At 34.6% G+C, this 24576-nt stretch overlaps 1 protein-coding gene across 3 annotated transcripts; it reads right to left on the reverse strand.

The window, feature by feature from the left end:
* Positions 1-1492: 1492 nt before the first annotated feature.
* On the reverse strand, positions 1493-23993 carry LOC131943106 (mitogen-activated protein kinase kinase kinase kinase 5). Of its 3 annotated transcripts, XM_059303133.1 has the most exons (32): positions 23780-23993; positions 22145-22202; positions 21836-21926; positions 21680-21744; positions 21358-21461; positions 21078-21120; positions 20822-20894; positions 20492-20623; positions 20166-20228; positions 19847-19928; positions 19596-19700; positions 19329-19410; positions 19114-19139; positions 18914-18966; positions 17955-17993; positions 17486-17539; positions 16269-16311; positions 16002-16182; positions 15516-15703; positions 15337-15396; positions 15086-15170; positions 14886-14965; positions 14388-14448; positions 10199-10304; positions 9948-10110; positions 9710-9810; positions 9477-9553; positions 9306-9374; positions 9036-9128; positions 8713-8783; positions 8493-8548; positions 1493-2913 (listed from the first exon to the last, which is right to left on the reverse strand). In XM_059303133.1, the coding sequence occupies exons 1-32, from the start codon at positions 23867-23869 to the stop codon at positions 2826-2828; spliced, it is 2682 nt and encodes an 893-aa protein (XP_059159116.1). In that variant the 5' UTR covers positions 23870-23993; the 3' UTR covers positions 1493-2825. The 3 variants fall into 3 exon arrangements, with proteins under 3 accessions (XP_059159116.1, XP_059159123.1, XP_059159124.1); XM_059303140.1 differs by lacking the exon at positions 17486-17539; XM_059303141.1 differs by lacking the exons at positions 17486-17539; positions 17955-17993.
* Between the last annotated feature and the right edge of the window lie 583 nt (positions 23994-24576).

The raw sequence follows: 24576 nt of genomic DNA on the forward strand, positions 1-24576 counted from the left end.
CACCTGTCCATTTGATGACTAAAACTTTGTTATCACACATGCCAGGCAAGAGGCTTCAAGAGGGGATTAAAACAAACAGCAACAGGAGAAAGCTACATCAAAACTGGCCAGTCTTGGGTTCTAGCTGAGCTTGTCAGTGGGAACCAAGTCAACAAAGTCATACTGGGGTTATGACTTGCTACAAGTCAACATAGGTGAGTGGACCAACACAAGTCAACAAACAACCAGCATGAACAGAGAGACATGCCAGTGTCTGTCTGCTATGTGGTTTCATTGCTATGCACTAACATCTCATTCATAAAATCTCTTCACCCAAACAAAATGTTATTTCAATAAAATATTACCTAAAAATCTCAATAAAATCTATAAAAAACAACCGTGCACAAATTATTTCAGCTAATTTTAACATTGGTCAAAGTGAAAATATATATGGATAGATATCAATTTTTAGCAAGGTATATAAACATAGAGAAATGACTAGCAACAAGTTATATCACTTTCAAATAATAATAAACTCTATCAAGTGCATGTACATTCTATTTACATCATACTCTCTGTTCTCTATAGGACTACTCTACTTGGATTCTTTATAAGAATTAAAAGAAAAATGGTGTCATTAGAGCCCCAACAACATAAACTTGCTCAAATAAATACAAAGTAAATAATCATCTACTTGCTTTAAAAAAAAAACTCTTAATTAAATCACAATTAATTTTATGTCAACATATATGTGAAACCTTTTTTCAATTGGCTGAGAGGAACAATTTGTCACATGACTTGTGTAAATAAACATAATTCAACCAATCAGCAAAGACTGACTACAGTAATAACAAGATAGGCTTGAGGCACTCTGTACAAAGGTAATTATATACACAACATAAGCCACGGTCAGACTGAAAGCAGAAGGGACATACTCTCCAACAAGCTCTTCAAGGCTCTTAGGTGGGCAAGTCTCACACCAAGTGGTGCTCATTTACAGTGCTGTGGGGGACATGTCTCATTTACAGTGCTGTGGGGGACATGTCTCATTTACAGAGCTGTGGGGGACATGTCTCATTTACAGAGCTGTGGGGGACATGTCTCATTTACAGAGCTGTGGGGGACATGTCTCATTTACAGTGCTGTGGGGGACATGTCTCATTTACAGAGCTGTGGGGGACATGTCTCATTTACAGAGCTGTGGGGGACATGTCTCATTTACAGTGCTGTGGGGGACATGTCTCATTTACAGAGCTGTGGGGGACATGTCTCATTTACAGAGCTGTGGGGGACATGTCTCATTTACAGAGCTGTGGGGGACATGTCTCATTTACAGAGCTGTGGGGGACATGTCTCATTTACAGAGCTGTGGGGGACATGTCTCATTTACAGTGCTGTGGGGGACATGTCTCATTTACAGAGCTGTGGGGGACATGTCTCATTTACAGTGCTGTGGGGGACATGTCTCATTTACAGTGCTGTGGGGGACATGTCTCATTTACAGTGCTGTGGGGGACATGTCTCATTTACAGTGCTGTGGGGGACATGTCTCATTTACAGTGCTGTGGGGGACATGTCTCATTTACAGTGCTGTGGGGGACATGTCTCATTTACAGTGCTGTGGGGGACATGTCTCATTTACAGTGCTGTGGGGGACATGTCTCATTTACAGTGCTGTGGGGGACATGTCTCATTTACAGTGCTGTGGGGGACATGTCTCATTTACAGTGCTGTGGGGGACATGTCTCATTTACAGTGCTGTGGGGGACATGTCTCATTTACAGTGCTGTGGGGGACATGTCTCATTTACAGTGCTGTGGGGGACATGTCTCATTTACAGTGCTGTGGGGGACATGTCTCATTTACAGTGCTGTGGGGGACATGTCTCATTTACAGTGCTGTGGGGGACATGTCTCATTTACAGTGCTGTGGGGGACATGTCTCATATACAGTACTGTTGGGGGAGGGGGCGTCTTATTTACAGTGCTTAGGTGGGGGGGTGTCTAATTTACAGTGCTGTGGGAAACATGCCTGACTGTAAATTTCACTACAACTGAACCTATATCATTGCACTAGTCATGTTACAGCAGTAGAGAACTGAACCTACAACACACAGCACTGCACCAGTCATGTTACAGCAGTAGAGAACTGAACATACAACACACAGCACTGCACCAGTCATGTTACAGCAGTAGAGAACTGAACATACAACACACAGCACTGCACTAGTCATGTTACAGCAGTAGAGAACTGAACCTACCTAAGGCAGCAGGAGGTTGTTGAAGAGTAAACCAAGATGGCCATTTAAGACTACACAACTCATCTAGTGGCGCCATATCAAAGCTAACAGTAATCTATACAAGAATCACAATCAACCTGCACTATAATTCCCTATGTATGTTACAGGCATTGGAAGAATAAGTTAAACTGTTCAATTTGCCAATACTAAGATCTATATCGCATTTAAGAAATACTATTTTAACTTAAATAGAATGTATATTGCAGCTGAACTCTGAGAAGATTAGGATCAACAGATAAGTATTGTGTCAGGTGCATATTGTTTAACCACCGTAGCTCTAGAATTCCAATTAGAGAATGGATAAAATTTTATGAAATGTATCAAAATGTCTAATACTGTCTCTACTGACCAGAGAGTGGACAGATCAATCTATACAGGTTGCCAAGCATTGGTCTGGAATATCATGGAATCACACCAGACTTGATCCAGTGTGAACAATACAGCAGTTTCTTAAATCTGTCTTGTGCTCAATTCATGTGTTGTCATGTCAAGCTGACAGGTAAAGGTTAGAGTTAGCTGGTTCTTCAGGCTGGTTTTTCTGTATTGTTTAGTAAGTATTTTCATGTCCAGCCAACACGTAGAGATTAGAGTTGGAAGTTGGGTCATTGGTGGGGCGGCTCTCAAGGCAGATCACTCTGTGGAGTAAACAAGATCATTCCTTCAGCTCACAGATACAAACAGTAGCTTTCACTTGTGACCGTATAAAAGGCATTACATTCTTTGTGTGCACCCCCCAGAGAAAAATGTCTAAAACAAACACAGCAGAACACCAACAGTAACATTCACATGTGACCATATTAATGAGAAGTTTTAATACAAACATTACCAGTCGTGATGTTATAATAATTTTATTACTCTATGCTAATTAATGTATGAGAAAAAAATATTTTACTTATAACTTCAAACAATTCAATCTTTTTTTAAAAGTGTAACCATTTAATATGATGATTGAAATGTACTTGATGGTAGATCAAACAAACATGTCAATTAGAAATCAGCCTAAAACCTTTGGGTTATTTATAGATTAGAAGCTACATTTTCACTAGAATGGTGGAAACAATAAAAACAGACTGCAGTGAAGATTACACAGCAGGACTCCATGGCAACCAACAAACACAACTGGCGTCATCTTAGTCTAGGAGAGTGCTTGTCCTGTTTACTCTTGTTTTTTTAGTTGCCATGGAAACCAAAGAACCAGGCTATGTAGCTGAGTTCATTTGACTTTTTTCCCTTTTCACAACTAAGTAGAAAACTAAGTAGAACTGGCAACTCTATTATGTTAGGCAATATTGGTATTCAGACCAAAGCCAAATGTAACATTAATCCTAATTAAGAGTACAATTGGTAGTGGTATATGCTGATTAGTATATGCTGGTACAAAACTAGTGTTACAATAGAAACATACCAGTGTACAGCAGGTACAAACATACAAATGTACAGCAGGTACAAACATACAAATGTACAGCAGGTACAAACATACAAATGTACAGCAGGTACAAACAAGTGTAAGTGTACAGCTGGTACAAACTGGTGTACAGCTGGTACAAACTGGTCTACAGTTGGTACAAACATCAGTGTACAGCCTGTATAAAAATACCAGTGTACAGCTGGTACAAACATACCAGTGTACAGCTGGTACAAACTGGTCTACAGTTGGTACAAACATCAGTGTACAGCTGGTACAAGCATACCAGTGTACAGCAGGTACAAACACACCAATGTACAGTTGGTACAAACATACCAATGTACAGCTGGTACAAACATACCAATGTACAGCTGGTGCAAACATACCAATGTACAGCTGGTGCAAACATACCAATGTACAGCTGGTACAAACAAGTGTACAGCTGGTACAAACATACCAGTGTACAGCAGGTACAAACATCTGTGTACAGCTGGTACAAACATACCCGTGTACAGCTGGTACAAACATACCAGTGTACAGCAGGTACAAACATCAGTGTACAGCTGGTACAAACATACCCGTGTACAGCTGGTGCAAACATACCAGTGTACAGCAGGTACAAACAGCAGTGTACAGCTGGTACAAACATACCAGTGTACAGCTGGTGCAAACATACCAGTGTACAGCAGGTACAAACATACCAGTGTACAGCAGGTACAAACATACCAATGTACAGTTGGTACAAACATACCAATGTACAGCTGGTACAAACATACCAATTTACAGCTGGTACAAACATACCCGTGTACAGTTGGTACAAACATACCAGTGTACAGCAGGTACAAACATCAGTGTACAGCTGGTACAAGCATACCCGTGTACAGCTGGTACAAACATACCAGTGTACAGCAGGTACAAACATACCAGTGTACAGCAGGTACAAACATACCAGTGTACAGCAGGTACAAACATCAGTATACAGCTGGTACAAACATACCCATGTACAGCAGGTACAAACATCAGTGTACAGCTGGTACAAACATACCAATGTACAGCTGGTACAAACATACCAATGTACAGCTGGTACAAACATACCAATGTACAGCTGGTACAAACATACCAATGTACAGCTGGTACAAACATACCAGTGTACAGCTAGTGCAAACATACCAGTGTACAGCTGGTACAAACATACCAATGTACAGCTGGTACAAACAAGTGTACAGCAGGATCAAACTGGTGTACAGCTGGTACAAACATACCAGTGTACAGCTGGTGCAAACATACCAGTGTACAGCTGGTACAAACATACCAGTGTACAGCTGGTACAAATATACCAATGTACAGCTGGTACAAACAAGTGTACAGCAGGTTCAAACTGGTGTACAGCTGGTACAAACATACCAGTGTACAGCCAGTACAAACATACCAGTGTACAGCTGGCACAAACAAACCAGTGTACAGCTGGTACAAACATACCAGTGTACGGCTGAAACGGACAAAGGTGTTAATGGAAGCACCTATTAATAGGTTCATATTGCTTGAAGATAAAAATGGAAGGTTTAGATAATTGGAAATAATATTTCACTAGGAGGAGGGGGGGAGAGAAATTATGGCTATTTTTGACCCAGATTGCTGCCAAAGTGTATGTTGACTTAACAGTATACACATAAAAATTTTTGTCAGAAATGCCTGGGAGTGTACAAGTGGCATGTGGGGAGAATCTGGTGAGAATATAAGAGTGAGGACCTCACTGTAAGTACAATAGGGTTTTACCATCTGTGAGCTGTGGTTACTTTGGTAAATATAGTGGAGGTCATGTATAATGAGCTGTGAGGCAGCAGTTGTATGATTGATCATGCTATAACACTGTATTGATTGGCCTGCAGCTCTTCAGCCTAAGGACTGGGAAATGCAGTTACCATGGTGGCCAATAACAAGCCAGGCGTTGGCTGAGAGAAAATGTCAACAATTCCTCTGACAATGTAAACACCAGATGTGTGCCGAAGATGTCACCAGCCAACAGAATTATCTGACCACATGAAATCCATCACACTAGCGCAATTAACGGTCAACTGGTTGATAAACACTTTGATGCCTGTCAGGGCAGACCAGGTGAAAAATGATCCACACAAGATATCAAAAGTGTTGCCCTTGGCAACGTCACATTTGTTTAGTCCAATGGAAACCCCATTGCCAACAACAGAGTCAGTTGGTTGCCACCTTGTACCCACACTGACACCTACCCACACACCTTCCACACCCACACACCTTCCACACCCACACACCTTCCACACCCACACACCTTCCACACACCTCCCACACCCACACACCTCCCAGACTGCCACCTTTGCAAGCATGTATCCATTAATTGTAAACTTGAATTTTTCCCCATCCATCAACTGGCCTTCTTTTAAACAGACATGAACAAAACAAACAATAAGGCTGCTCACAAGCAAAGAGATTCCTACTAATCCAGTTACTTAGTGGAACTCATACCTGACTGCTTTATGCATGTCCCAACATAACCACTCTTCTAATGCTTTGATACCATAATTTGAAAGAAGTGTTGAGCTGCTTTATGTCCACGTTGGATAGACAGGGATATGTTAGAGCTGCCTTTTTGTTGGCTAGATGACAACTATGGAAGTGATACTGTGGTATCCAGGTGCAAAATCAATATTAATAATTGAATTCCTGTTTTTTTTTGTACATCTCAGAGAAATAACTGACCACTTAAAAAATTATTCTCTGCCTCAACAGGGGGATGTATAGCAGGGACACTCCATTAGGACTTTTGATACTAGTAGTCAGGAGGCCAGCTAAAGATTTAAGTTGTAGACAACAAACATTCTGTTGTGTGACGGTTGCTGACTAATGGACCAACATTAACACACTTATACAAGTATTTTTAGCCCATAAACATTTTAATATAAATTAACTATTCACTAGAACTAGGAGCCTGTTTTTCATGAATCAAATTGACATGAGCCTCTACTTTTATTCAGGGTTTATTGAGCCCATATTTAGTGCACCTTGACAAGAGCTACTTTATCATTGTCTGTACTGATGCTAGCTACACTGTAAGGGCTTAATTACAGAGTGTGATTCTGCTGTTTCAGTGTGGCACGGTTGTTAGTTGCACATCTCAATGAACTATGAAGTAGGAAACCTAAACTAAACCTGCTGTTACAGAAACAAAAGACGGCTTAAATTACAGTTTTTCCATCCTGTGTTGCTATGACAACAGACAAACATGAAGCAAACAATCCTGTATCAAGTGTTGTACATGGGACTAGTTATTCAATGTTATCAACATTCAGCTTGACAGATATCTCAGGGCTCATCAGATAACCATGTAGTTGCACAACTTAATCAATTGCCACATTTTTTTAAAAATGGATATCATATTAGTCTTGGCTCAAATGATATTTTTTTAAGTAACAAGGTGACAACAGCCAGCAGCAAGGGAGATAATCAAACAATTTCCTCTGTTAATTAAACATTTTTCTGGACTGCACATTTCAATAATTTCGTCATAATCTTCAAAGATGCAGTTTTATTTAACACAGATAAATTTTGAATTTTCAAGAAGATTAAATGAAAATATTTACAAGTTTTACTAGGATTAAGCAGCAAATATTTGCAATGTATATTTTGTAAGCTGATGTTCCTGCAGTGTATTAAAAAAATTTTTATTTAATAAGCTCACATGGTGGAAGGTTAACTTTCTATTTAAATTGGGCGCTTAGAGAGAAACATTTTTTTAATTCTATGTCATTTTTTAATTGATTTTTGCTACTGATTACATTAAAATATCTGTGTATGGGAAAAGTGTTTGACATTTTACATGATAGATAGCTTCTGTGAGAAATTATGTCAGTTGAGAGAGGTAATGATGTGCATATGGTTTGAGTAATGGGGTGGGTGTATAGGAGGGAGTTCTTGGTGGGTAAGGAGTTTGGGGTGGCATGGTTTAAAGTGAAAGCTGGTTTTTGTGGAGTGCTAAGGTTGTACATGTGCTTGTGCTAGAGGTTGAGGTGTGGTTAGAGGGATGGATGCAGACTGATCATTATCTAGCTGATATTTAATAACCACAGCAAATACAATTTAAAAAATTTAGTTTAAAGCACAGTTTTAATTACTTAGCTAATAACTATCTTGTCCAAGAAGTACAGTCAAAGTAGAATTCATGTGTGTTCTCATATATAAAAAGATAATGTAGCCAATTTTATGCTCAAGTGCCTTAATTTTCTTTGACTTATGACAGCTACATTTTAACATTGGGGGACTCACAGATGTCCTATCACCTAAGTGAGCTCAAGGCATGTGAATTAATTAAGCGAATCTTAAATGTTTTTTTTTTTGGAAAACTGATTTAAATCACAATTATTTATCATTTTGACAATAAGTATTCATTCACATAGTAACGACTAAATTTTTATTGCCTGCTTTTTATTGGCCTAAATTTTAAAACACAAAACATAGAACTAAACATCTATAAGATTCCATATTTAGCCTAACTCTGATGGGCAACAAACATCAGTCCCTGTTCCCACCCAGCAATGATAAGCACATCATTTCTGTGATGCCTAAATGGCTGGATAAATTACTTAGCCTACAGTATAGTATTGTTCAACATAAGTTATTGTACTATAGGGTAATATATAAAATTAGTCAAATGCATGAGAATGTTACTGCATCAGTTACTAAACTGTAGTGCAATCTGTTCGTCTATATCAAACAAATGACAAAACTGATAAGGAAAAAAGCTGAAATTTGTTTTCTAAATATTCTGGTTTTTCTTACCTGTCAGAGCCAAGTAATCTAAATATTCTGGTTTTATCTATGATTTCCTGAGTCACCTGAAACATTGAGATAAACAGGTCAACATCAAACAGTTCATACTATAGATTGTGTCTTGACAGAGAAAATAAAACCATAGGAAATAAAACACAAAACATCATAAGATGACAACAAAAGTTTTAAAAAAACTAGGTGTTAGTTTTACCAGCATAGAGTGACCTACCTCATTGGCTTTAAAACTCCGTCCTTGCATCCCATGTTTATGGAAAGCTAACACACTGTCTTGTAATGTCACTGAGTAAAATAAAGAGTTTAACAATAGAAAAATGTAATACCAAATAAATCTTTAACAAACATAACGTAAAATAAAAAATAACATTAAAATTAAAAATATTTTAATTAAGAAACATTTTTATGAATTTATATTTTTCTATAAGCCAAACAATTTATATAAACATAAAATCTTGGACTGATATCTTCTGCATAGTGACAAGAAATGATTTGAAGAAACAAAAAAGCAGCTAAACTAGCAGTGCAATAGTTTACCTAATGAGTCAACAATACAGTCAAAATGAAGCTCAGCTTGCTGTCGTCTACTTGATTTTAATTTCCCAGTTAGGCTCACCACTTTAACAAATTCTAAGAAACAAATTGGTTTTAATCAGTACATTTTGGCACAGTTACAAATTCAAGGAAAGAAATATTTTTTGTTCACAAATACAGTTTAAATATCAATGTATAAACAAGTGAAAATGTGGACACTAGATAATGGTACTTGTATTTTAAAAATTTCAGTAAAACAATATAAGAACTTACTTTCAAAACATATAAGTACAGTATCTTTTTCCAACTGTGTGACATTAACCACAGGTAGTAAATCACTTGCTGAAACAGAAATAAACATTGTATGAAAGTCAAATAAAAAGGTAGCTCACATCATAGGTCTACAACTACAATCTTAAGGTGGTTTTTGAAACAGCTCCTCACCTGTGTCTACATCAGTAAACCAGCTTGTCATACTATTTAAATTGATGACATCAAACTTTACATGGTTCCTGTCAACACTGATAAAATATATTAATAAACTTTTTAATATAACAAAAGTTGTTTTAACAAAGTATAAAAACAAACATAATGGAAATTTTATTTCTACTTTAACATGAATTATGGCCCTTAAATACACACTGTCATGAAAACTAGACAATAAAAGCTGAACATACCCTTTCCTAACTCCATAACACACCATGGGGTATTCGAGCTCAGGACTAATGAACATCTCAAAAACTTGCAGTTGTGGTGGCATCTGTTCGGTTTCAAAAGTCTAAGAAAAAGTTAGAAATGTCCCTTTTATTCTTAACATTGATATTTTTACAAAAATTATCTTATGTGTTGCCATACATATAAAACATACAGACTGAACTAGAACTCTGCATAGGCAAGAATGATATAAAAACCTACCTTGAGCAACATAAACTTGTTCAAGGGCTCATACCACTGCATGAGTATCACCCCATTACTTAACGCACCACACAGATAACGGTAGCCATTGTAAGGGTTGCGACCTACACAACATCGTAAGCAGCCTCTTGTATCTGGAACTTTAACTGTTGGTTGGAGGCGCCTGGCGAGTACATGTATATTTACCAATTAGTTCCAGCTCACTAACAGTCAATACAGGTGTTAAAATATGACCAAAAAGTGGAATTTACCTTGGAACAAGTTTTTCTGGAATTTTATTCATGGGTAGAGAGAACCGGCTTGTCTGTCTAGTGTGGAGCATCATTAAATCATGTCTGTACAGGGTTGGTGTCTTGCCTTAAACATGGTATAGTTGGATAGTGAGAGAAATCATTAAATCATGTCTGTACAGGGTTGGTGTCTTGCCTTAAACATGGTATAGTTGGATAGTGAGAGAAATCATTAAATCATGTCTGTACAAGGTTGGTGTCTTGCCTTAAACATGGTATAGTTGGATAGTGAGAGAAATCATTAAATCATGTCTGTACAAGGTTGGTGTCTTGCCTTAAACATGGTATAGTTGAATAGTGAGAGAAATCATTAAATCATGTCTGTACAGGGTTGGTGTCTTGCCTTAAACATGGTATAGTTGGATAGTGAGAGAAATCATTAAATCATGTCTGTACAGGGTTGGTGTCTTGCCTTAAACATGGTATAGTTGGTTAGTGAGAGAAATCATTAAATCATGTCTGTACAGGGTTGGTGTCTTGCCGTAAACATGGTATAGTTGGATAGTGAGAGAAATCATTAAATCATGTCTGTACAGGGTTGGTGTCTTGCCTTAAACATGGTATAGTTGGTTAGTGAGAGAAATCATTAAATCATGTCTGTACAGGGTTGGTGTCTTGCCTTAAACATGGTATAGTTGGATAGTGAGAGAAATCATTAAATCATGTCTGTTCAGGGTTGGTGTCTTGCCTTAAACATGGTATAGTTGGATAGTGAGAGAAATCATTAAATCATGTCTGTACAGGGTTGGTGTCTTGCCTTAAACATGGTATAGTTGGATAGTGAGAGAAATCATTAAATCATGTCTGTACAGGGTTGGTGTCTTGCCTTAAACATGGTATAGTTGGATAGTGAGAGAAATCATTAAATCATGTCTGTACAGGGTTGGTGTCTTGCCTTAAACATGGTATAGTTGGATAGTGAGAGAAATCATTAAATCATGTCTGTACAGGGTTGGTGTCTTGCCTTAAACATGGTATAGTTGGATAGTGAGAGAAATCATTAAATCATGTCTGTACAGGGTTGGTGTCTTGCCTTAAACATGGTATAGTTGGATAGTGAGAGAAATCATTAAATCATGTCTGTACAGGGTTGGTGTCTTGCCTTAAACATGGTATAGTTGGTTAGTGAGAGAAATCATTAAATCATGTCTGTACAGGGTTGGTGTCTTGCCTTAAACATGGTATAGTTGGATAGTGAGAGAAATCATTAAATCATGTCTGTACAGGGTTGGTGTCTTGCCTTAAACATGGTATAGTTGGTTAGTGAGAGAAATCATTAAATCATGTCTGTACAGGGTTGGTGTCTTGCCTTAAACATGGTATAGTTGGATAGTGAGAGAAATCATTAAATCGTGTCTGTACAGGGTTGGTGTCTTGCCTTAAACATGGTATAGTTGGATAGTGAGAGAAATCATTAAATCATGTCTGTACAGGGTTGGTGTCTTGCCTTAAACATGGTATTGTTGGATAGTGAGAGAAATCATTAAATCATGTCTGTACAGGGTTGGTGTCTTGCCTTAAACATGGTATAGTTGGATAGTGAGAGAAATCATTAAATCATGTCTGTACAGGGTTGGTGTCTTGCCTTAAACATGGTATAGTTGGATAGTGAGAGAAATCATTAAATCATGTCTGTACAGGGTTGGTGTCTTGCCTTAAACATGGTATAGTTGGATAGTGAGAGAAATCATTAAATCATGTCTGTACAAGGTTGGTGTCTTGCCTTAAACATGGTATAGTTGGATAGTGAGAGAAATCATTAAATCATGTCTGTACAGGGTTGGTGTCTTGCCTTAAACATGGTATTGTTGGATAGTGAGAGAAATCATTAAATCATGTCTGTACAGGGTTGGTGTCTTGCCTTAAACATGGTATAGTTGGATAGTGAGAGAAATCATTAAATCATGTCTGTACAGGGTTGGTGTCTTGCCTTAAACATGGTATTGTTGGATAGTGAGAGAAATCATTAAATCATGTCTGTACATGGTTGGTGTCTTGCCTTAAACATGGTATAGTTGGATAGTGAGAGAAATCATTAAATCATGTCTGTACAGGGTTGGTGTCTTGCCTTAAACATGGTATAGTTGGATAGTGAGAGAAATCATTAAATCATGTCTGTACAGGGTTGGTGTCTTGCCTTAAACATGGTATAGTTGGTTAGTGAGAGAAATCATTAAATCATGTCTGTACAGGGTTGGTGTCTTGCCTTAAACATGGTATAGTTGGATAGTGAGAGAAATCATTAAATCGTGTCTGTACAGGGTTGGTGTCTTGCCTTAAACATGGTATAGTTGGATAGTGAGAGAAATCATTAAATCATGTCTGGGGAGGGTTGGTGTCTTGCCTTAAACATGGTATAGTTGGATAGTGAGAGAAATCATTAAATCATGTCTGTACAGGGTTGGTGTCTTGCCTTAAACATGGTATAGTTGGATAGTGAGAGAAATCATTAAATCATGTCTGTACAGGGTTGGTGTCTTGCCTTAAACATGGTATAGTTGGATAGTGAGAGAAATCATTAAATCGTGTCTGTACAGGGTTGGTGTCTTGCCTTAAACATGGTATAGTTGGATAGTGAGAGAAATCATTAAATCATGTCTGTACAGGGTTGGTGTCTTGCCTTAAACATGGTATAGTTGGATAGTGAGAGAAATCATTAAATCATGTCTGTAAAGGGTTGGTGTCTTGCCTTAAACATGGTATAGTTGGATAGTGAGAGAAATCATTAAATCATGTCTGTACAGGGTTGGTGTCTTGCCTTAAACATGGTATAGTTGGATAGTGAGAGAAATCATTAAATCATGTCTGTACAGGGTTGGTGTCTTGCCTTAAACATGGTATAGTTGGATAGTGAGAGAAATCATTAAAACATGTCTGTACAGGGTTGGTGTCTTGCCTTAAACATGGTATAGTTGGATAGTGAGAGAAATCATTAAATCATGTCTGTTCAGGGTTGGTGTCTTGCCTTAAACATGGTATAGTTGGATAGTGATAGAAATCATTAAATCATGTCTGTACAGGGTTGGTGTCTTGCCTTAAACGTGGTATTGTTGGATAGTGAGAGAAATCATTAAATCATGTCTGTACAGGGTTGGTGTCTTGCCTTAAACATGGTATAGTTGGATAGTGAGAGAAATCATTAAATCGTGTCTGTACAGGGTTGGTGTCTTGCCTTAAACATGGTATAGTTGGATAGTGAGAGAAATCATTAAATCATGTCTGGACAGGGTTGGTGTCTTGCCTTAAACATGGTATAGTTGGATAGTGAGAGAAATCATTAAATCATGTCTGTACAGGGTTGGTGTCTTGCCTTAAACATGGTATAGTTGGTTAGTGAGAGAAATCATTAAATCATGTCTGTACAGGGTTGGTGTCTTGCCTTAAACATGGTATAGTTGGATAGTGAGAGAAATCATTAAATCATGTCTGTACAGGGTTGGTGTCTTGCCTTAAACATGGTATAGTTGGATAGTGAGAGAAATCATTAAATCATGTCTGTACAGGGTTGGTGTCTTGCCTTAAACATGGTATAGTTGGATAGTGAGAGAAATCATTAAATCATGTCTGTACAGGGTTGGTGTCTTGCCTTAAACATGGTATAGTTGGATAGTGAGAGAAATCATTAAATCATGTCTGTACAAGGTTGGTGTCTTGCCTTAAACATGGTATTGTTGGTTAGTGAGAGAAATCATTAAATCATGTCTGTACAGGGTTGGTGTCTTGCCTTAAACATGGTATAGTTGGTTAGTGAGAGAAATCATTAAATCATGTCTGTACAGGGTTGGTGTCTTGCCTTAAACATGGTATAGTTGGATAGTGAGAGAAATCATTAAATCGTGTCTGTACAGGGTTGGTGTCTTGCCTTAAACATGGTATAGTTGGATAGTGAGAGAAATCATTAAATCATGTCTGTACAGGGTTGGTGTCTTGCCTTAAACATGGTATAGTTGGTTAGTGAGAGAAATCATTAAATCATGTCTGTACAGGGTTGGTGTCTTGCCTTAAACATGGTATAGTTGGTTAGTGAGAGAAATCATTAAATCGTGTCTGTACAGGGTTGGTGTCTTGCCTTAAACATGGTATTGTTTGGTTTGAGAACAATCTGACATACTTTAACAAAATCTAACTTACTACTTAGGTTAAATCTCACCTGATAGGGACATTAAAATATCTTTTATTGCATATAACCAGGTACATCTTCGGGCATGGACCTAAACAAATGACAAAAAATCAGTGTGATTAGGCCTAGCACTATCACAGAATACAGCAACATGTAATTAACAAATACAAATATTTTCTGAGTGCTTCTATTGTTTATCCATCAAGAGCCTACACAAATAAATAAATGTGTGTATTGTCATTGGTTCCAACCCAAGAGACAGTTCACATTGCACCAGCACAAATAAAAATATATCATATATATAGTAAACTAAACTAATTTCCTTATTTCAATAAAGAGCTAATGTCTTTGAGTGGACAATACATTGAAGTAAATATTGTTTCGGATATTTGTTAAACAAAAAGATGTTTCAACCTTAAAGAGTTAAAATTAATAGGCCTACTGCTATTAATTAAAGAATAAGTCTTTTTTGTTTATTTATAAGGATATGAATATTTTTTGACTTCTTATACAAGTAAAAAAACTTACAAGTTCCATGGAAGCTTCATGAATTTCATTTAAATTCAAAGTATACAGCCCTTCATTTGCACCAATAAAAATATATTGATCTGTTGATAGTATAATCAAATGTATAACAAAGAATCCACTAAAGTATATTCAGTAAAGCAAAGTAAAATGTGGAGGTATACATTTATAGCAAGCAAATCAAATGAATGAGAAATATTAACCTCTTGTATCTGGGTGTACCCAACTTGCTGTACAATTTATATGCAATGGACAACCATTAAATACTTTGGAAAAACATGCCCCCATCTAAAATAAAAAAATTATTACAATTTAGTATATAAAGAAACTATTTTTAAGTTTAAGAAAAAAGTTACAATGTATTAACAATTCATTAAGATTGAATCTAAAATGTGATTCTGTAAGATAATTTAAAGAAAAATGTGATTCCACAATGATGAAAATGTCCACTTACATGAACCTGGGGAGTAGGTGGAAGACCGTTACTAACTGGACGTTGTTGACTAGTTTGTATCTGAAGAAGGGAAAGAACATAACTTTTTTAAAGTCTTCTATTTTCAATGCTATTTTGTCTAGATCTTTATCAGTAATATTAGCAAAGCTTTTTTTTAAATTAAGAATCATTTTATTTACATTATCCTCTTTTTTCAACCTCCGTCTAGGAGGGACAGCTGGTGTTTGACTCTCTTCACCGCCTCCTTCAGGAGAATCACCATTTTGAGAGTGTAAAACATCGCCATTAGAGTGTGGAGATGACCGTTTAGGTGGCAATGCTGGCGGGTTATCTGAATCGCCTGTCATATCTTCTCTTTGTTTACGAGCTGATGAAAAAATACACATGTATGTCAATACATGTTTTGTAAATATAACTATTGTAAGAAGTTTTAAGTGAAATTTAAATGATTATAAAAAGAAGCAAAACAAATAATAATGATAAAAGCATTATTTAAATTTTGCAAAATGGACAAATTCCATTTAATGATTAACTATAAAAAGAGAAAATGATGTGAAGCTCAACAATAAAGATGAATGTGAATCTTGTAGTAAAGGAGAATGTGAAGCTTGTGGTAAAGGTAGTAAATGTGAAGTGTATCTAATAAAAGCGTTGTAAAAACTTACAAGAGATATCTAAACCAGGTAAAGAAGAGGGATGTGAAGCTTGTGGTGTCAGAGTTAACATTCTGTCTATCAATGAATCCATGTCAGGCCCATTATCCTCAAATTCCTCATCTTCCCCAACAGAACTTGTACTCTGCCTTGCATGTCTACCAGCATTGGATTTATCTAGTGTTCTAGGAGGCTGCAGACAGTCATAGTTCAGGTCAATGTATGATAAAGAAATGTTGATTAACAGGTAGTTCAACAAAGCACTAGTTCTTTACTCACCTTGGGGGGTGGAACAGGTGGTGCACTCATCTGTAAAGTAGGTCTGTAAGAAAGAATACTTCAAGTTACCAGATAATCTTGTATTCATTCATGCAGAAAAGTAAAATTTAAATAAGAAAATTATTTAATTTAAAAAAGCCCATTTTAAATTTTTTTCTTAAATTATGTCGAACAATTTCCTAAGAACAGAATTTTTTTTCTCTTTAACATTTAGGAACTAGTGATAATATTCTATTACTAAAAGTAAAAAACATCTTGAATGTGAGTAGCTGAAAAAGCATACATTTGGACATTTACATGTAAAAAGTTCAGGTAAAAACACATTTTTCGGAATACATTTTCGGTAAATATTTCTAAAGCAAACAGATTCAAGCAGCTTATATTGCAGTCTTTTTTTAAAATAAATTCATTACATTAAAGCACATTATAAGCAGTAATTAGAATTTGATTTTTTTTTAATGTAAGAAAATTATTATTTTTCAAGAGTTTCAAAGGTTTTTAAATCATAAAACCCCAAAACATAAATCATCTATTTAAAAAAAAAGATATAGCAACATTTTATGATGAGTTTCATTTAAAAAATCTACTTTTTAAGAAATTCTAAACATCAAGAAAAGTAAATTTAAGTGTAAATTCTGCTGTAAGGAAACAAGATACAAAGGCTGCACATCTGGAAGAAAGTCCACTAGTGTCAATGTTTTACTACTACACTAGAGTCATGTCTAATTACATCTTCTGCAGAGCCAACCAAAATATACAGAAAGCAATAAGAACAATAAAGCTAACCAATACATTAAGCATTCTTAGTCAGTTTAGCCACTGGTAAATGGGATTTATTAACAGTAATTAATAAGGTTAAGAATGATTACATCATGTGTTTTCTCATTTAGATTTCTGAAAGTATTACATCACTTGTCAGTTTTTTTTACAATATCAAGCCTTTAAAATTAGATTTGTTAATTAAGTTTATCTATTAAATGGTTTCATAATTGTTTAAATAAATTGCAATGAAGTAAATAATTAATGTTGTATCACAAAACAACATGCAACAGTTAATTTGTGCTGTTCTAATTTCATTACTCCAAACAATTTGAACCAGTTTAAAGAATTAGAAATAACTTAACAGCTTTAAAAAAACAATCAAATAATAAAAAGTACTGAACAATAGACTAGAGATATTAATTCATCAGCCATGCAACTAGTGGACCAGTTCTTACTTTTCATGGATCGAAGTTATCACATCCTCTAAACATAAACTACTCCGATGACCTCTGAAAAGATTATTTTTACGTTTTTCTACTCGGTTTGTAAAACTTTATGCTGTCTTCTTTAAACTATGGTTTTGTAAGTGCTAAAAAAGGTTTAAAAACTGAAAATGCATTGCTTTGAATGTAGATATGTGTGCAAATAAAATACAAGTGAGACATGAGCTACTGATAGCAACTACAGATGTTAGATTCTGTATTTTATTCAAATATTACACCTTTTTTGTCACAAAAAATACAATTTTTACGCTAAGTTTTCACTTTTTTTATTTTGAAAACCACTGTCAAAATATTTATATATAGGCAGCAATCATGCAAAATGAATGATAGACATTTCCAGAATGAATTTTTCCAGAGGTGATAAATAGGTAATGTAAAAGACTGATGCAATCATTCTCTCAGATTGTTGTTCAGTTTTTACCTTTGAGAAAGTTCCTCCTCAACACACTCAAGCAAGCTCCTGAGTGATGAAAGATGGAAAGAAAGAAGACAACACAGAAAATGAGAAGGAAAAAACATTTACAAATAATTAAAAGTGATGTGGGCTGTAAAGATCAGATAAGATTAAGAGACCAACATTTTACAAAACCATATCCACTAAGATCTTTAAAATTTCAAATTGTTTCCACAAAGGTGTTTACTGAGGTGTGCAAGGTATTCTTTGTAGTGATGTTCTCTAGAAGGTTCAAAAAGAGTATTGATCTCACATTAAATTTGACCATTTATTATTTATTTCAAAAGATCTAAGTCAAAAAAAAAGATTTTTTTTATTAATTGGTGACTTTCTGATTTTATGCCAAGCACTATTTCAGAATGGGTTAAGAAAGTAATTGAATTAAATTTAGATACAAGATAACACACTGATGCCTAACAAAAGAATAAGCATCCTTTCTTAAAAAGAGTATTATTAAAATTTATATCAAATTCCCCAAAAAGGCTAACAGCTTTATTTCATGTAAAGTGTAAGTTATGATAAACGTAAGCCAAAAGTTAATTTTTGGAAAGAAAAAATTTTTTGACAGTGCTGCTGTAATAATAGGGTGCTCTCAAAACTGAAATTAAGACACTAAGCAGGTAAAAATGAGCAGCAAAATTACTAAAAATAGCTGTGTTGAAGCAATTGTTGTGTGTTAAAGCAAATACAAAATTAACACATAAACTACCTCAAGTTAGTACAATTGTTCAAAAAAGATTTTTAGGGGAAAAAAGCTGCTGCTTTTAATTGTACATATAATTAAGAGAAAGTTTATTATTTATAAAAATTGAATAAAAACTGAAATAATGTAATATAAATTACCAACCAAATAATGAAATCAAAAAGAAATCTCTCTAAAACCATTACACGTCATGAAAGAAACAAAAAATATATAATCTACTCACTTTTGAGACAGATCATCATCTAGCCATGGTTTTGCCGTATTATATTTTTCTTCCTAAAGAGAAAACAACTAGTGTATAATATCTAGCATAAAATAGTTTAGATATATAAATAACCTCTACTCCCAGTCCTATTTAAAAATAAAATGAGAATTGAACAATAAAATTGTCAGCTGTATCTAAGAATAATATTTAACGCTTACCTCTCCTTGGTCTGTGTTGATATTTACTGAAACAGTTAATTTTAAAATAATTTGAATTATTTGCCCACCTAACAGGTATTTAATTAGTTTTAATGTTTTAAAGTTTTAAATACAATTCAAACCATGTCCTACTATTAATTTAACTAATAATCAGTGTAATATATAAACAATTTTTTTTTATAATACTGATCTTGAAAACTATTCTATTGATTCACCTTTGAGTTCAATACTGTTTGTGGCTGCAAGTTGGCGTGATGTTTTATTAGATGGTATTCTTTTAGGAACATCTTGTAACAGCTTTTAAAAAGGAGAAGAATTTTAAAAATAACCAATTGAACGCTTTTTTACTACAGCTTTAAATAGCATGGTTACATTATTTATAGTGCATTATATTATTTCAAAACAATATTTTTTTAAACTACTGCTTTGCAGTTAATACTAAACGATAATATTTATTAAATCAAATATAATTTTTAACTTACTCCATCCTCATCCTCAGTAAGGTCAAAACTATGTGTAGGATTTCTAGATTTTTCAAGTAACTCTTTAGTTAGTCTTCTGCTAAGGTCACCTTGGAGAAATGGATGCTGTAGATAAATAAACATCAAATTCAACACAAGTGGCAGCTTTAAAGGAATATTTATTGGAAGGTTTTACTTTTATTATCATTCTTTTTTTATAGGGATAGCATATATTTTTTTTTTTTAAAAACATGTAACAACATCTATCTTACATCTATCAACTTCTCAGCTGAGGGCCTCTTCTTGGGATTTTTAGTTAAGGCAACTTTGATAAAGTTTTGAAATACAGGTGTCCTGAAAGAAGTATCTTTATTAGTTTGTTGTTTTTTTTTTTGGTCATATCAAATGTTTTCATTTAAATGTTTCTCTGTGAATTTTTTTATTTTAGTACGATCAGGTTTTATGCAAGATAACTAAGAAAAGGTTGAGAGAAAGAAGTTGAAATTGTTTCTAACATAAAATTAAGTACTGATTACATTTTGTTGAAACTTTTAATAAATATAAATTAAAATAAATGTGTATTCTACTCACCATTTATTTTTGTCTTTAAGCTGAGGTGGCTTGAAACCACTCTTAGACATCAAAAACAGTGCTCTAAAAAATTATTTTAAATTTTAAAGAATTTTAAATTTAAATTTGAATGTCAATTACATTTTCAAGGTAATATTAGTTAAAGAAATAATCTTCTTATTACAAACAAATTGACAATCTATACCTGTTTAAAGCTATTTTACTATATGTATCAAGTTATTTCATTTGATAAAATAACCATTTCAAGGATCAAAAATCTCAAAAGTAAATAACACATAGGCAGACAGTACTACCAACCAGTGTGTTTTTGTTATGTATGTGAATACCTCATGGGATGTAAATCAAACATAGGTGGTTGTAATTCTGCAAATTCAATGGCAGTAATGCCCACTGCCCAGATATCACACTGCTGGTTGTATCCACCCTTTCTTTCTACAGCTGCCACTTCTGGAGCCATCCTGTTGTATAACAAATATTCAGTCAGATAGTTGTTTATTTTAATATAGTGAGAAACACATTTTTACCTTACTGACAAACATTGCCCTAAATAATTATTATAACCAAAGTAGATGTTATGCATGTTACAGGAGTATTATTTTTTTAACTACCCATCCATCTATAAGAAAGTATTCAAACAGCCTTAGATGAAAACTCACCAATATGGAGTACCAATGAAAGACTTGCGTTTGCACATTGTAGCAGTTATTTGAGCAGAAACTCCAAAATCAGCTGTGAACCGATATAACAAATTTGTAGATAATGTTGAATGACTATTCTAAAATAATGATTTAGAAATTGGGGTTAGTTCACAATCGATGGAAAGATATTTAGTGTCTGTTATATTATTCCTCTCCACAGCATAACAATGTAGTTGTACAATGATAATGGTTTTATTTAAGTCTTTATATTTACCTAATTTGATGTCTCCTTCATCTGTTACTAGAATATTTGCACCCTGTATTAAACAAACATTTTAAAAAAGGAATTAAAATAAAGTAAAAGCAAGATAGAAATAGTTATATCTGCGAGTTTTTCCGCCAGACCAACTTTCTCAACAGTAACAGTTTTATTGTTGTAACCACGACTACTAAACGCAGCCACACACAAAAAAAAAAAAAATAACTGGTCAAAATGACTTATAACATTTGTTAACTATAAAATAAAAAACTTAACCACTTCCTTTATTACATACCTTTATGTCTCTATGCATTTTACCCCGCCTGTGCAAATAACTGAGACCCTTTAGTGTTTCTTTACAAACAAATGCTATGGTGGGCTCCGGAAGAGGCCCAGTAACTGCAAATCAAAATTTAGAAAATCAAATTATCAAAAAACTACAAGTAAATACAGTAAAACAGTAAAAGTAATTTTACCTTTGAAGTTTTTGCGCAAATAAGCAAGTAATGATAAAAATTTAAAAATAATTATCTATTGGAAAGAAGTTATTTTCATTGTGCATTTAAAATTTCAAACCAATGTCTAAATGTATGTACAAATTACTAAAATATCTTCACCATGGTATATATCTTGCATAGATCCACCACCACAATACTCCATAGCAATCCATAACTTTTCACGTCTGTAAAAAATAAAATCATTAATTATAGACACATGTAAGATTACGATTATAGTTAAAGTTGCAACAAAATCAGATTTTAACATAATATTACCTCAGATAGCTGCCAAAGTAAGCAACAATGTTACTATGCTTGCAATCTTTCATCATAATAATTTCTTGCTGAATGACAGCAAAGTCATCACCTAAAGAAAATATATGCAAAAATTATTTTCATACTTAATTAACGATTATAATAATAGTGTAATGTCTAAAAAATTCCATAGTTAATGCATGTGGTAAAAAAGGTTTTAAAAAAAGTATGACATCTAAGTACTGAGAGTTGAAAAAAAATTAACTGTAGTTTAGTGTTGTGGTAGGTCTGACAAATAATGTTTAAGCATAGTTGTAAATAATAGCTTACCAGGTTCTAACTTTATGACTTTAATGGCTGCAAGTTCACCATTGTTTAAGTCTCTTGCCTGAAATAAGATGCCATTTAATGATTGCTACAGAGTTTGTGCATTTATAAAATAAATATATGTTTTAAAATTAAATAGGCCTAATGAGGTTTACATTTTTCAAACTTTTTCCCCCATAAAAAACAGAAAATGATGCAGAGTATTAAACATTTATTTTTTAAATTAAAAAATTATTTCTGTTTCATACACAGCTTTGTAAAGTCCTTTGTACACATTGTATGCACAAATGTAACCATCCCCCCCCCCCAATATACATTAACATTCATACATCACCCCCCCCCCCCCCCCAAATTCCTCTCTATGGACATTTTAAACATATAAGCTCTTATAGATTTGCATTTAAAACAATAATAATGCAGATTTTGTGAGATCAGCGATGTTTTCATTAATCACAGTGTGTATTTGCCCCTCATCCAGACCTTATGGACAAAATTTAAACAGGTAAAGCAGTTCTAGCCATTGTTAGGGTCAGAGGTCAACCTAGAAGTGTGGCTTGGCAAAATGCTTTTCTATTCAAAACTATTTATTAGGCCCTATTAAGTATTATTATTTAATATTATTAAATATTTGTCTTATATTTTTTTAATAGCCTTTTTACAAAAGGAAATAGATCAAGGTATATTTTTACTATTTATATCTAGCAATTAGGCCTTGAGTTGCCCTAAATTTCTAAGTTTGAAAAAATATTTTAAAATAATTTGGCTAAATAAGATAGCTAAATCTAAAATTTTTCCTTTGTGACTTTTCTGTGACTTTTTTTCCAGCAAAGATTGACTTTTTTTCTGTGGATTTTTTCTGAGACTTTTTTTTCCATTCACTGTCAACACTAATGTCACTAACACTATTCTAAACCCCAAACTCAAACTTAGTATACTTGTAGCAAGTGTAAAAGGGGTGTTAAAATTTAAGTAGATCTACTGGTTCTAGTGACTAAGACCGAACTGATTAAACCTGACATAAATTATAGATGATTTTAGGTACTGATGTCTAATAAAATAGACTCTTCCAAAAATAGGTAGATCTATGTTAGGTTGTTAGTAGTACTGTGATCTTGACTAGTTTTATGGTTAGAAATTACGGTTGGTTGAGGCAACGCCTGGGGGACGATCTGTCCGGGATTCAAAGGGTCGATTCTAAATATCATTCGCCTTCTCTAATACTAGATTATAATTTTATTATTAAAGGGTCTAAAACACTAGAACTAGAATTTAGTAGAAAAAGTAGATTCATGGGTTAGATTGATTAGATTCTATAATTTTGTAAGGGGTTATTTTCATATTTTTTTGCCCACAATTAATTTACATTAACATAAAAGCAGGCCCTTCTCCTTCTAGTCTAGACTACACTTTGGGTCATTGGTAGTTGAAGTAGTCTTGTCATATTTTCATGTATGAATTGAATAGGGGGACTGGGTGTGTAGTGTACCACCATTTAAAAACTTGAGTGTAGATTCTAGATCTAGAATGTACGTACTAATAATAGACTACTAAATAGAATACACACTGACTACGCTACAGTCAACTACACTCAGTGTACTGTACTGCTGGAGAGTTATGGCATAACTGCGAGTTACACACCTTATAAACATCTCCGTAAGTACCACTTCCTACTCTTTGAATAAGCTCAAAATCATCCTGTGGATTTCTTCGTAATATATCTGCAGACATTTTGTTAATGCTGAATTAAACGTCTCCGGGGAAGGCGTTTTTACTGTAGAGACAAATTTATTTTATGTCAGACCATGGCTCCAGACTTATTTTTCTCTTCTGTTTTTTTTTTTTTTTGCTTGTACCCTTTACATTAAGAAAACAATGACTTCCGTCATGCGCAGATGGGTATCACTGAGGAATTTATTTTATATCACGTTCTGCACCCGTCCGTATGACTGGTTTAAAGTGTAAAAAATAAATAAAACGATATTTTATTAGTGAACCGTCGAATGCCCTTTAGAGACGAGAAGTTTGTACTAAAAAAGTTTAGAATTTTAGTTGTTTTTAGACATACGAAAAATCTTTTTTAAAGTAGAAAACCTGTAGGACAATAAAATAGGCCTAACCGTTTCTTGTCTTTAGAAACAACATTAGGGGGGGGGGGGGGGAGGTCGTCCATACATGACGTCACATTCGTAGGGGGGAGGGGGTCCTCTAATATTGTGACGATGTGTGATGAGGGGAAGGGGGGGGGGGGGTATTCATATAGTGTGGCGTCACACATTTTACATTTTTGAAAAGGTAATGTTAGAAATTGAATGTTAGGGTTATTTGGCATTTTAGAAAACTGTTTTAATAAGTTGTAATAGAAATGTATTAAATTACTATATGATGACTAAGCTCAGTCAATTGCAATGTTGAGGCTGAAAAGTGACGTAATTTAA

The sequence above is a fragment of the Physella acuta genome, unplaced genomic scaffold (genome assembly GCF_028476545.2).
Source record: "Physella acuta isolate Inbredline_101_S28 unplaced genomic scaffold, ASM2847654v3 ptg000038l, whole genome shotgun sequence".
Lineage (NCBI taxonomy): Eukaryota > Metazoa > Mollusca > Gastropoda > Physidae > Physella > Physella acuta.

What these genes read in the sequence shown, in the direction of transcription:
- LOC131943106 (XM_059303133.1), bottom strand. Translation starts at nt 23,869, where the DNA reads ATGTCTGCAGATATATTACGAAGAAATCCACAGGATGATTTTGAGCTT. An exon ending in ACAAGTTTATGTTGCTCAAG is followed by an intron (nt 9,811 to 9,947) that starts GTAGGTTTTTAT and finishes ACTTTTTCTTAG; the next exon opens with ACTTTTGAAACCGAACAGAT. An exon ending in GGAGTTTTAAAGCCAATGAG is followed by an intron (nt 8,549 to 8,712) that starts GTAGGTCACTCT and finishes TCAATGTTTCAG; the next exon opens with GTGACTCAGGAAATCATAGA.